This window comes from Papaver somniferum, chromosome 3 (genome assembly GCF_003573695.1).
Source record: "Papaver somniferum cultivar HN1 chromosome 3, ASM357369v1, whole genome shotgun sequence".
Lineage (NCBI taxonomy): Eukaryota > Viridiplantae > Streptophyta > Magnoliopsida > Ranunculales > Papaveraceae > Papaver > Papaver somniferum.
Genome location: NC_039360.1, coordinates 214,453,286 through 214,465,742, shown reverse-complemented (window position 1 = coordinate 214,465,742; position 12,457 = coordinate 214,453,286). Strand labels below are relative to the sequence as shown.

General features: G+C 34.9%; 1 protein-coding gene and 1 pseudogene across 1 annotated transcript; both read right to left on the bottom strand.

Moving 5' to 3' along the window:
* Nucleotides 1-3,592: 3,592 nt before the first annotated feature.
* LOC113358620 (auxin efflux carrier component 2-like) lies at nucleotides 3,593-7,006 on the bottom strand. The gene is made up of 6 exons (XM_026602224.1): nucleotides 5,800-7,006; nucleotides 5,151-5,445; nucleotides 4,937-5,022; nucleotides 4,658-4,815; nucleotides 4,479-4,555; nucleotides 3,593-3,756 (listed from the first exon to the last, which is right to left on the bottom strand). The coding sequence occupies exons 1-6, from the start codon at nucleotides 7,004-7,006 to the stop codon at nucleotides 3,684-3,686; spliced, it is 1,896 nt and encodes a 631-aa protein (XP_026458009.1). The 3' UTR covers nucleotides 3,593-3,683.
* A 703-nt stretch (nucleotides 7,007-7,709) lies between these two features.
* On the bottom strand, nucleotides 7,710-12,211 carry LOC113358621 (annotated as a pseudogene).
* Nucleotides 12,212-12,457: the final 246 nt, after the last annotated feature.

The window sequence follows — 12,457 nt, the reverse complement described above, 5'->3', positions numbered from 1 at the left end:
CCTTCTCATAGGTTCGGGTGTATAACCACATCCCTGAATTGAAATCGTCTTATGCTAAAGAACCTTGGATTTATGGCATCCTACAACAGGGAAATACCAATTCTTGGACTTACAAAAGAAGGAAAAATGTAGTCAGTTGTTATTGTTGAGGGAGAGACTGGATAATATGACGGTTGAATATGTGACTTTTTCATCCATACACTGTTCCCACTGATGAAGACGAAGAAGTCGAGGTTGAGGATTTCCCACTTATCTCGAGTTAATATGGACTGTAGTTTCATCTTGGAGGTTACTTAATGTATACAGATCGAAGAGTATTAAGACAACTTTTTTGTCTCCGAATTGTACCAGACATGGTCAAAGGAAACATCAAATTGCTGGTTATGGAAGCCAAGAGCACCACCAAATGTTTTTTCCCAAAGCATGATCCAACTTCATCAATGGATCATCGGAACAACTTTTCTGAGTACAGTAACAACTCCATATAATAATAGCTTTGGGACTTCAAAAAATTATTTATATATGGAGTTTATTAATATATGGAGGTATACCAAAAAAATATTGCTCAACAAGAAGCTTTAAACATGCTCGGCAAGTTGTTGGAAATATTTTGGCTTCAACAAGAAGGTGAACATAGTAACGAGGTCTTACGCATACGCAAATCAAAAGATGCAATAACAATCCAAAAAATTACATCATTTTCTTAAATAAGTCTATATACATATTTTTCTTTATCTTAAATTTTGATGTAACAATATCTATAATTTTCCGATTATGTCGATTATATTAATATATGGAGGTAAGTTCTTTATGGTGGGACCAGAAAAAATCTATTAATATTAAAATATAGAGTTTATTACTATTTATAAGTGGCCCAAGTTGGGACCATGATATTTTATTAATATATAGAGTTTATTAATATACGGAGTATCAATATATGGAGTTTTTACTGTATCTTATTTCAGCAGGCGAGATGTACCTACGGATAACGATCCAAATGCCATTGTTGAGAGATACATGGAATGGTATCAACACGTTACTCATCCTATGGTAATTAATATAGAACAACAAGCTCGTGTTGAGTAGGCGAAAGAGAAGGAAAGGGAGATAGAATCTAATGAGTTCAAGAGCAGATGCCTACTTATGTAGAAGACACCATGAAGTTATGGAATAACATGGTAAGATATTGTCTCTTATTTATGTTTTTCAAGTTGTTATAAAGTATTGTAAAAAAAAAAACTTATTTGTGGTTTCAATTGAAAATAGGTGAGGAGAATAATAAATTGTTGAAGAAAATGATGACCAAAATCCGCAGTGGAGATCCGATGTCCACTGAAAAACAAATAGACCTTTACAACCAGTGGATTAAGGTTTTATCATCCAATGCCGTGGAACCAAGACAATCCAAGCCGGTGAAGAGTTGTCGACAACAAGGAGAAGGTTCAAGTCAGGTTATCAAAGAACAAGGTGGTGGAGATGACACCTAAACTGACAACGAATAAAAAGAACTATCTCCTTCTGAATGCAAGATTAAAAGAGTTCGTCGTGAGTGAGTGATTGAAATAATTTCATTTGTTTTAGTAAACTATTTAGTCGTGGATTTCATAAGTTTTGGTTTCTTATAGTAGTGTTCTTGAAACATAAGTTAATGAGGCTCGTAGTTTGGTTTAATATGTGTTTTAAACAATTAGTTATTTTGGAAATACCTTTTGTTTTCACTGTTTCATATTTTTTTTGGGTTCAAACCAAGTCCAATGACTCTATCCAAGTCAAAAGTTCGTCTGTAGATGCACATTATCAAGCTAGCAGAACTCAATCGTATTCCAATTTTTTAGAGTTACAGAGAGTTGTTCGGTTACCTGGTGAAAGATCATAGGTAGCCGAACTCTATACTTAACTAAATTTTTTAGTTCAATAAGTTCGACAACTTGTCATTATCTATCGGATAACCAAACATATTACTTCTTGGAAATTTACCAGATGTTCGGCTACCTGTTATTTTTCAGCTAGTAACCGAACTTGTTACTTTGAAATCCTTCAAAATTTACCAGATGTTTGGCTACTTATCATTTTTCACCAGGTAACCGAACTTATTACTTCCAAATCCTTGATGAACTTACTGGATGTTCGGAAACCTGGTCAAACTCATATGTAACAGAAATGTGGACTTATTCATAATTTTTGAATTTGATCTTGTCCGGCTACCAGGTTAAAAGGCCTAGGGTAACCTAACCCATGTAGAAAAAACCAATTAAGGAGTTTGCTTGGTTTGAAAAATAATATTTACACAGCCGCACCTTCTGTATTTGTTAGTTCGGTTACGCTGCTAAATTTGAGACCGAGCCGGACATTCTTATGACGTTACATTTGAAATCTTAAAGTCATTACATTAAACTGGAAGGTATACATCTACCATATAACGACATTGAAGGGATAAAGAATAACATAAATCATTACCACATTGCTCTTAAACACTTATTCATAAAATTTGAATGGATAGTACTTCTTCTAAGATACGATATCAATCCTCAAGCAATTTTTTTTCATACTTAATTTTATAGCCATATCCCAATTCGAAGAAAAAACCAAAAAAAAAATATTTTTGATGAACAACTTATTGATTGACATACGCACTCTTTCGGTATCCCTTGAAGTGGGATAACGATCAATTACGGTATTAATTTCATCTTCAAAGCTTCACATTCTTTAAATACCTCCTCGAGTCTACTCTTCATGAGCTGGAGAATCCTCCTATGGATATTTTCGTCTAATGCCTCAAAATTCATATATATATGGTTACACCAAGCATCGAATGTTACAAGAAAATTTACAGTCGGTAAGAAGTATCCAAAGCCAACCGTAAAACAAGCTAATTTACATTACAAATTTCATGAGGAGTTATGATTGATTCCAAATAAACCTTAAGTGGATACGAAGATATATGAAGATTTTGTCATCAATGTCTTGTAAAAGACAACGATACAAATGCAATCCAAAAATAATTAGGTCAATCGGACGTCCGATGAAGAAGTTACGGACGAAATGGCGAAGAAAGACAAAAAAAAAGTGAACATGAGGAGTTATGGACAGCTTTGGATGAGTCGTTACCCACCGTAATTATGGGCATTTTGACATTATTTTCTTGTCAGAGTTACGGCTTGTTTTAATCCAACCATAATTCTGGGTATTTGGCACGAGTTTGGGTTTTTTAATCAAGGAAATACGCGGTTTCGGAAGGGTTCTAAATCCAAAATCTCCTGAGCCCTATATAAGAAGACCCTCAAGATATTAAGAAGACATATTTTATCATCTCTATCCCTCAAACTATAATTCTACATCAAAACCTAGGGTTTACCTCTTTAGGGGAAACCCATTCTTCTTTGTAATTATGAGTATCAAATATTGATCAAATCACGTTATCCCCACGCTCAAATTGGAAATGGCTTTCTTTCACTATTCGCCATGATAAAACTACTTTATAAGAATCAAATATTGCCCGCCATTATCTGATAAAAAGAATCCTGCTAATAGAATACTTTCCAATTCTTCGTCTCATACATTGTAAAATATTTAGTACTAATTAATTTACTTACTTCGAAAGTATGTTCTTTATGCAATACAACCCTTGTAATATACGATCTATTTTACATTAGCTATGTGATCTATTATTTTCTTTGACCTCTTCACTTTAATAAATCAAGAAGAATATAGTAGATTATCGTAATAGGTAACGCCAATACCATTCCAAAAATAACCCTGCATAACACACACAAGTTAAAATTTCGTATATAAAGATATAAACTAATATTAACATGCACTAAAAGAATTAACGCTTAGTTTGCTATTGTCGTGGCTTTTAAGAAAAATATTGTTATGAAGTTCAATGTTGTGGTGTGTGTTAAATAAAATGCTTGAACATTTGGTAAATTATATTCTAAATGGTAAAATGGATCTGAAAGGTAATGACAAACTACCATATTCACTTTTGTTGACAGAATGATTATCCACAATGGATTTGCCCTTGATCTAAGAAACTCTAACAAAAAATATAGCTAATATGCGGATCTTTATAGGCATAAATATTGATACGTATAGCTATGTGCAGATTATAATTTTATCTTAGTTTTTGAAATCGTATTTACAATTTGCTTGCCAGTATATGATTTGCTTTTGTTACGATAAACTGGAACTTAATTAATTAAAATGTTATATTTTAGTTAACAAAAAAAAAAAGAAAAAAAACACGGAGGAGGGGAGGTTTTGGTTTCCAAAATTATAAACCGATAATGATCAGTTTGACTTCTGATTTTGTACACTGGCTTCGTTTTTGAGTTTGGCCAAAACCAAAATCAAAATGAACCATGCACATGCCTACTACAGGACCATGGTAATCTTTTTCTTTGAAAAAGGATAGGCTGCTAATTATTTATCAAACTTCCTTAAAATTTTACTATTAAACTTAATAATTATTCTCTTACCCAGTGCTAAGTATGTCCGGATGAACATTATACTCTTTGGCAAATACAAAGGGTACTATTGCTTGAGGCAAAGCTGCCTGTAAACAAAAGAAAATAGCGTTCTGAGCCTTTCCAAATAGATTAAGGTTAAAGGGTATAAATGAAATTTGAATTAACGGATTATTTGGATTTATTTATACCTGAACAATGGAAATATGCAAAAGTCTTCCCCGAAGACCGACGGCCAAGGATGTTGCTGCAATTATGGCTGGGCCAGCTAAAAATCTCACAGCCATTGAATATGTAGCCATGGGTATACCACAAGCTACCGCTTTAGGCTGTAATGCCACGAACAGACCTGATAGGTAGCAAAAATAAAAAGGAAAAAGAAAACCAAATTAGCAATTAATTAACGTAACAGCAGTTTATAACAATTTTCTCCCATGAAATATCTCAAATATGATGAATGAATGATTTACCTAAGCTGAACATAGCCATTCCGAGTCCTGTATTTGATAATATGGATACCGATCCTTTTATGATTGTAGGCATTTCGATCCCCCACCTTGGTTAATATGAAAATATTCCCATAGTTTCATCCAAAAGGTAAAAGAAGTAAGAATGCATGAATGGGTGCAGAAGTTTATTAATTGGAAAACAAAAATTAAGCTCCATAAAAAGGAGATAACTTACCTGAAACAAACGAGAGACCAAATGACACCAATAAGACTGGAATAAGTATTCGGGTTTCTAATAAGCTTTCTCCAGACCATGATCAAGATGAGTCTGGTCATAACGCTTGCTGGTGGCATTTTACGAGCACCCATTGATTTTTCATGCTTACTCTCATTCCCTTCCGATTTTTGCATTGTCAAAAGTGGCCCATTTGTTGGAAAACTTGGACCATTTTGTTCCAAATCCACGTGTTTCAGATCTCCATCCGTGTTTGAACATTCATACTCATTGTCATCTAAATTATGCGCTCCTGCTTGTTATCACAACATCAGTAAATTAGCAGAAGAAAAAAAAAACTTTAATTGGGATGAATTTACTCAAAATTACATTTGAATCTGGTGAAGATTTCGTTTTGTTGAACATTAAAAGTCAGTATTTAAGGATATTAATTAACTACACCAAGATGAAAGATCATCAGCTTGCATGCATGTACCAAAATCTGGAGGGTAACCTCTCTTTATGAAATAAAAAATGATTTGCACACTAGGACTGCACCAACTTTCCATTTATGAATTGCATACCACCAGCCATCAAATTTTGTAAACTTTTGGTAGAGCCTAACAAGACTCATTAACCACTGGCTCTCATGACATTATAAAAGGGTCACTCGATGGATTTTGGTGGCGTTCTTTGACATATACAGGATTGTTGTTATAGCTAGGAAAAATAGTGATAATGGGAATGATCATACCTTTTGAAGCAGAATTGATAGAAGTATTAGAGCTCCAAACAAACATATGAAGGTCTTTGTTATTGTCAACATCTTTGTTCATATTGCCAACAGCAGTAGCCGTATCCGAAAACGTCAAATTTAGTGGTGGATTATTAACATTGTTCAAGGACTCCCCACTCATACTTCTTCCTCCAAATTTCTTCTTATTATTATTATCATTGCGCATACTGTTTCCATCCTTTAATTTTTCATGCAAGTATGATGATGATTTTGGTAGCGAATATGCGTCTCCACCGTTACCTTGCAAACCATTTGTATCCCCATATGTACCAGACATTTTAAACATCTCGTGAAATTCTTTTTGATTAAAACTGGTTGAAGGGTTTGGTGTATGTTGTCTGGATGAATTTACCGAATAAATCTCAACTCCTGTTAGATTTGATGCTCTCGATCTCGTCGAGTTTAACCTGTAGGAGTTCTCGTACATAGAAACGACCGATTTCGAGGACGTTGAACGCCTTACTACAACATGAAGTTTCCCATCATCAGATATTTCGGCATTCGCTTGTAATGGTTGTCTCCCACTAAGGGAAAATACATCGGAATCAACCCTCAAGGAAGTAATCGACCCAGCCGTTCCGGGAAATTGTTCACTGATTAACAATTTAGCTCCTCTATATTCAAACATAAACAACATCAAAGTATACCAAATAATACTTTGTAAGACAACAATTTGGACCATTAAAGCTCCTGAATCACCACCACCATACATAGCTTCAAGCAGGGGTATCCCCATCACAAGAGTGTTCGGCAACGTCAAGAGAGAAAATACAGTAATCACCCATTCTATGCTTCCATTAGGTGCGAACATATTCCACAGAAAAAGAGCAACTAAAACTACCACCTTTTGTAAAGAATCTGCAGCAAGGAAAAGATAGTTCATCTTGTAAGGATTGTTATTAGAAATGAACTTAAATGAAAGGAGAGGAACAGCGAAAATCGATACGAAGCGATTGATTCCAGAACATTGATCCGGTGTGAAAAGTTTCCACCATCTTACTGAACCATATGCTAGAAACATAGCTACATATAATGGAACTACGGCTGCTAAAACATTGTAAATATCCTTTCCTGCAATCATTTCTGCTTTTTTTTTTTCTTTTGGTTTTTTGAAAATGTAGAGGAAAGAAGGAAAAAGCAGAGAGATATGTAAAAGGAAGAAGTTTTTGCTCTTGGTGATGTTGGTTTATTTGATTTGAAAAGCTAGATATGGTTATTTGGGATTCTGTATATTTAATGCATTGGATTTATTTCCTTAGTTTCTCCCTAGTGTCAACCTTTGTCCATCCATTTGTGATTTTAGTACTGATTGGTCCCTTTATCTTAGCCCACTCTGCATGAGTTTGGTAAAACTTCCTAGCAGGGCTACATGCAATGAGGCAAACATACCTCAAATATTTCACTCTTTATTTCCCGTGTCCTAACGAAACCAAGACCTTCCTGTTTAAGTAGAGAAAACCAGAAAAAATTCCACTAAAGCTCTATTTCCTAACCCGGCTCCAATTACTAAAAAAAAAAAAAAGACGTGCTATATTCTTAAACACGAGTTACTCCCTCTGTCTCCCTTAATTGATACTTGATAAAATTGGCATTTTTTCCACATACTTTCCTAATTTATCCCTACATGAAAAATTGTGTAGAAACTTTTATTATAGGTTAGATCCCCTGTCCCCATTTAATCCTATGCAGCCCTCGAAACATTTTCATTGCAGCCTCAATAATAGGGTAGTTCGTCCTTGGCAAGAGGAGCTTCAATTCCGCTGTAGTTTCTAGTTCCAACACTATCATTTCTACATTCCTGCTACCCCATGAGAACATCCGGCACAGTAGGCACCTGCCTTAGAAAATTAAAGGGCGCACAAGATGGTCTGCTTTGATACAGCCACAACAGCCCACACTGTTAGATGTTCTATGTTTACCCATTCAATTAGCTTCAGAAATGTACTAACATATAAATTACATGGTCTTCATAAGATCCAACCCACATTTTAGAAAAAGCCATAGCAACTCCGCATTACGTACAGATTGCTGTCTACTTCTCACAAAACTAGCACACATGGAGTTCCCAAAACCGGCACTGGAGTACTATTAGACTAGTTCCGCTGCCGAGTCGGAGAAGCATAGAAGTGTAAATTGTAATATGTACTTCACACCTGGACGTATAACCAGTTGCAGATCCAGATAGCGTGCAGCTTGTATACGTAAGTCCGTAGTTTTGATAGTTGGACGCATATGTGATTTGTGTTCGGGCTATATACTCTCGACCAGATAAACTTATATCTTATGAAACATGAGATTCTAAAGTATGTGTGTTCCCCCTGGATAATGTAGCACAATAATTAGTAAGCCATGCATTTGCACAATTTAAGACGCGGAGCTCGCCACTGAGGAGATCATGAGCCATTCACCTCCTATAAGCTAGTTGTCTGTCAATGGAGGGAAGGTTTACGGGGGCTAGATTCTGCAAGTTAAATTAACACCATTATTATTAACAAGTTATCTGAACATAGTGAATATGAGAGTGAAAGTTTTCATGTTTGACCAACAAAGAAACTGCAGTGTGTTATTAGACGAGCCTTACATTGTTTGTTATCAGAAGGAGAAAATTAAGAATCTAAGAAATGTACATTCAGGTAAAATTTGCAGAGGATAGTTTACCTTTAATGATGCATCATATTCCTGAATCAAACGTAAAATTTGTGAATGCAACAACTCATGTGCTTCGATCTCCCTAGTTATGTTTTTCAAAGGACGTCGAGCCAGTCGACCGTCATTTGCTGCAGCTTCGATTTCCATGTCTTTTACTTCTGAGGATGAAAACTTAATTAGCAAGAAGTAGAAGGACGGGAATGATCTCAACAACGCCCTTATAAAAGAAAGAACTATGCACGTATGGATCTGATCCACTAGCTAACTCGATACAAAATTTAAAAATGAAGTCGACGTGGCACAATGATTCAGTGAAGGCCTCGTGAAATTTGATTTTATGCATTTTCATTTGACCTCAACAGTCACCTCACCTACTGATGTATACTATTGGTTTCTAGTCTTGTACGCCACCATTCCATGCATGAATAGATTTCAATTCATATACATGGTTTATACTATGTATACATGTGTGAGGGAGTGAAGGATTACCACCTTGAGGAGAGACAGCAGATAAAACACGTCCAAATGCACGAAGTGATTGTGGGATGCCCTTCCCGTTCCTTCTAGAAGATCTCACTTCCCTATCGTGAAAGCAATTTCAACATGAGAATCAGTAACAGCATCACATGATACATTTCCTACACTATTAGAAGTCTTACTAAGAAAAGAAAATAAGAAATTGTGGATATATGCCTTTAAATGGTTTTATTCCTTTCTCATGCTTGGCAGAAAGAATTTATGATCTTGAAAATTATTCTAATGCACATCAGCATGTTCTTATTTTAGAATGGAACAAATAAAATTCAAAAGGAAATTGAACATACTTGATGACAAAATAGCCCCCAAAAGAATCAACTCCATTGGTACCGATGATGGTTGGCATATGATGCTTAGCTAAGACATCCAATTTTATTGCACGTAAAGGATCATGTTCAAGTACATTGACCCAAATCTGAACCTGAAAGTATTTATAGTTATTTAAGTCTTACATGAACTTGTCCAGAAGTGGAGATACGAATCAAATCATAAAAGAAAATTACAAACTGGGCATCAAAGAATTGCTAAAATACATGATAGATGACAAGTAAAAAGAAACGCCTAAAAGAAATGACCCTCAATAGTACAACCCTTAATGTCTAAATAAAAAATAAGGAAACTAACCTGGTCATACCTGTTGCATGAAATTGTGAAACCGAAGTCCACCAAGAGAGTAGAATTTGGAAATTTCCCATATCTTATCAGAACCTGAAACAAACCAGTGGTTCTACTGAATCTCTAATATTCGCAGCTAATTTAAGGTAAACTGAGCTTAAAAAAAGAAGTTGTGATATGTCCAGAAACACTTCGGCGACCTTCCCTGCCGACGTCGCTTGTGATGACTAGCTCATGACATTTCACTAGATCGACTACCACTATCCAATTTAAAAAGCTGTATTTTTCTAATACAACTACCAGTAAATATCAAATAGCAGATGAAATTTCAATAAAATTTCATTCTAGTCACTTGGGTGGCTACAAGGCCAGTGCAACTAGATTAAAAGTTTCACCTGATAGAATGCACATTAATACTATCATTCAAATTGATGTGAGTTAAGGATACTGGTATCTTAGGAGATTCGAGGAAACTATTTTAAGAAAAATGATTTACACAAGAAAATTGACTGAATCTCATAATCATGTTTTCTACTTACCCAACTAATGTTTGCACTGGACATGTGAATACAAAATAGCAGCAAGAGATGCATAACGCCAAATAAAATGTTTTTAAAAAGAAACCAAAGCTAATTAACTTGAGCATCATCTAACCTGTTCCCCGGGAGCATATTCTTGACCAGCAATGACCTGAATTCATAATCAGCATTTAATAACATGACTATGGAGACATAGCGGAAAGAATTAAGTTACCCTTAACAGAAGAAAACCAAAGTGCAAAAACAAGAAACTAAACCTCTGAGACTTGCTTGTGTTCATCGCCAAGTAAGATTGCATCTGAATCTCCATCATATTTAGAAAATCTGCAAACGGAATCTGTGAAAACAAAATGACTTTATAAGTATGATAAGAAAGAGTTACATCACAGTAGACGCCTAATAGTAATAAAAAGACTGTGAATAAACTAATAGTAAGGAGATCATAACAAAAATAGTACCAGTGACAGGCCCTTTGAACTACCCCACGCCCGAGATCCAACTGCAAGGTTCAGAGAACAATTTAAGAATAACCAAAAGTGAGAAGAACAATCTCTAGAATCAAACAGTTGAATACCTACAGCACAGGCATGTATATAATCTTCAAATGTTACTTCTTCAAAAAAATGTGGAAAGCGATCAAGAACCTGAAAAAAAATGACATAAACACTTCATCCAAACATGAAAAGATACTGAGTTCTCTCTCAAGTAGGACAAAAGAAACAGTGAATCCGAAGGTACCACGTTTTCATGGTAACGAGTCAATAGTAATAGCATGCCACAAGATAACAACACAGGAAATCCAGTTGGCAGTACATAAAAGTATATACATGCAACAATCAATTTTGTTCACTTGCGAAACCAGAAATCAAAAATATAAAAAGAAGTAAGGAACTACTTACTGGTCTAATAGTCAAATATTCCTTTTCAATTTGAGTATGTTGGTCGATAGTTTCTTTATATACTGAGCTTGGTTGAACCATCTCGAGTTCCTTCTTACTCCAGAATACCTAAGAACGCATAGAAACATTATCATACAAGTTAAAATATTCCGCTTCTCTTTTATCGTAACTAGTCATATTCATAGTAATTTACAAACACTAAAAGAGAAAACAATACCGGGCAATGCAACTCCTTTTGTCGAGGAAGATTACTCATGTAAGGATACCACTCAGATTCCTGCATTACAATTGTTTTTATCAAACCTAAACCTACAAAATCCTTCAAAATGCGATTCAAAGGGAAAAGTGCCATACCTGACCCAATTTCTGCTCAACTAGAAGCACCAAAGCAAGTCTTGCAATATGTCCAACATTGTCATCTAACAAAAGCCTTATTTCTGGAAGCACATTTTCTGGCGTTAGTTGCTGCATATCAAAATTATAAATATACATCAATTACATAATCTTACTTTTATGTAAGAAAGTTTTTGTTCATAGTTTAAGAACAACATACAACGTCAAAAGGAACTTTCAATATGCAATCTCCATACTGAACAAACTTTGATGCAAACAAAGACCTGAAATTAGAAAATTTTGTAAGTAAATTCTGCAGTGATATATACTGATATAGCATATAGATAATTATTGATGCCCTAATTTGAAAATCACTAATAGGGAAAGAAAAGAAAAACCTTCCATAGATGGAATTTCCAATATAAAGCATGGATGAAATTTCCATTCCAGACTTTTTCTGTAGCCATGGCAAGAACTCATTGCAATTTGATACTTGTTCAGATGAAAATGAGCTTGAAATTGAACTATGTAGTTTGCTACGAATGCAAGAATGAAGTAAAGATGGCGGTGGCGGTGGTGGTGGCGGATCGAACCGTGTAGTTGCAATTCTAAACCCTAACCGCATCGCACAATGTAGCGACAGGTGCAATTTTGCAATTGTCTTCTTTTCGGTAATTATTTAATGAGAAATTATTTGTCGTTCGCCAAGGTGAATACAGGATATCCACAATGGAGATAAGAACCGGAGCGCATAATGCAGACTTTGACATAATAAAGTTATATTTTGAAAGTAAGAGATATTATGGCTAGGTTGCACCCGAATGCATAATATATAATGTTACTAATTTATTTTTTTGGTTAATATTTTTTTTTTTTGCGAATAAGATGGATATATTACCAAGCCAGACTCAATACAAATTTGAAAAAGAGAAAAACGAACAGAGAAAAAGAAAGAAAAGA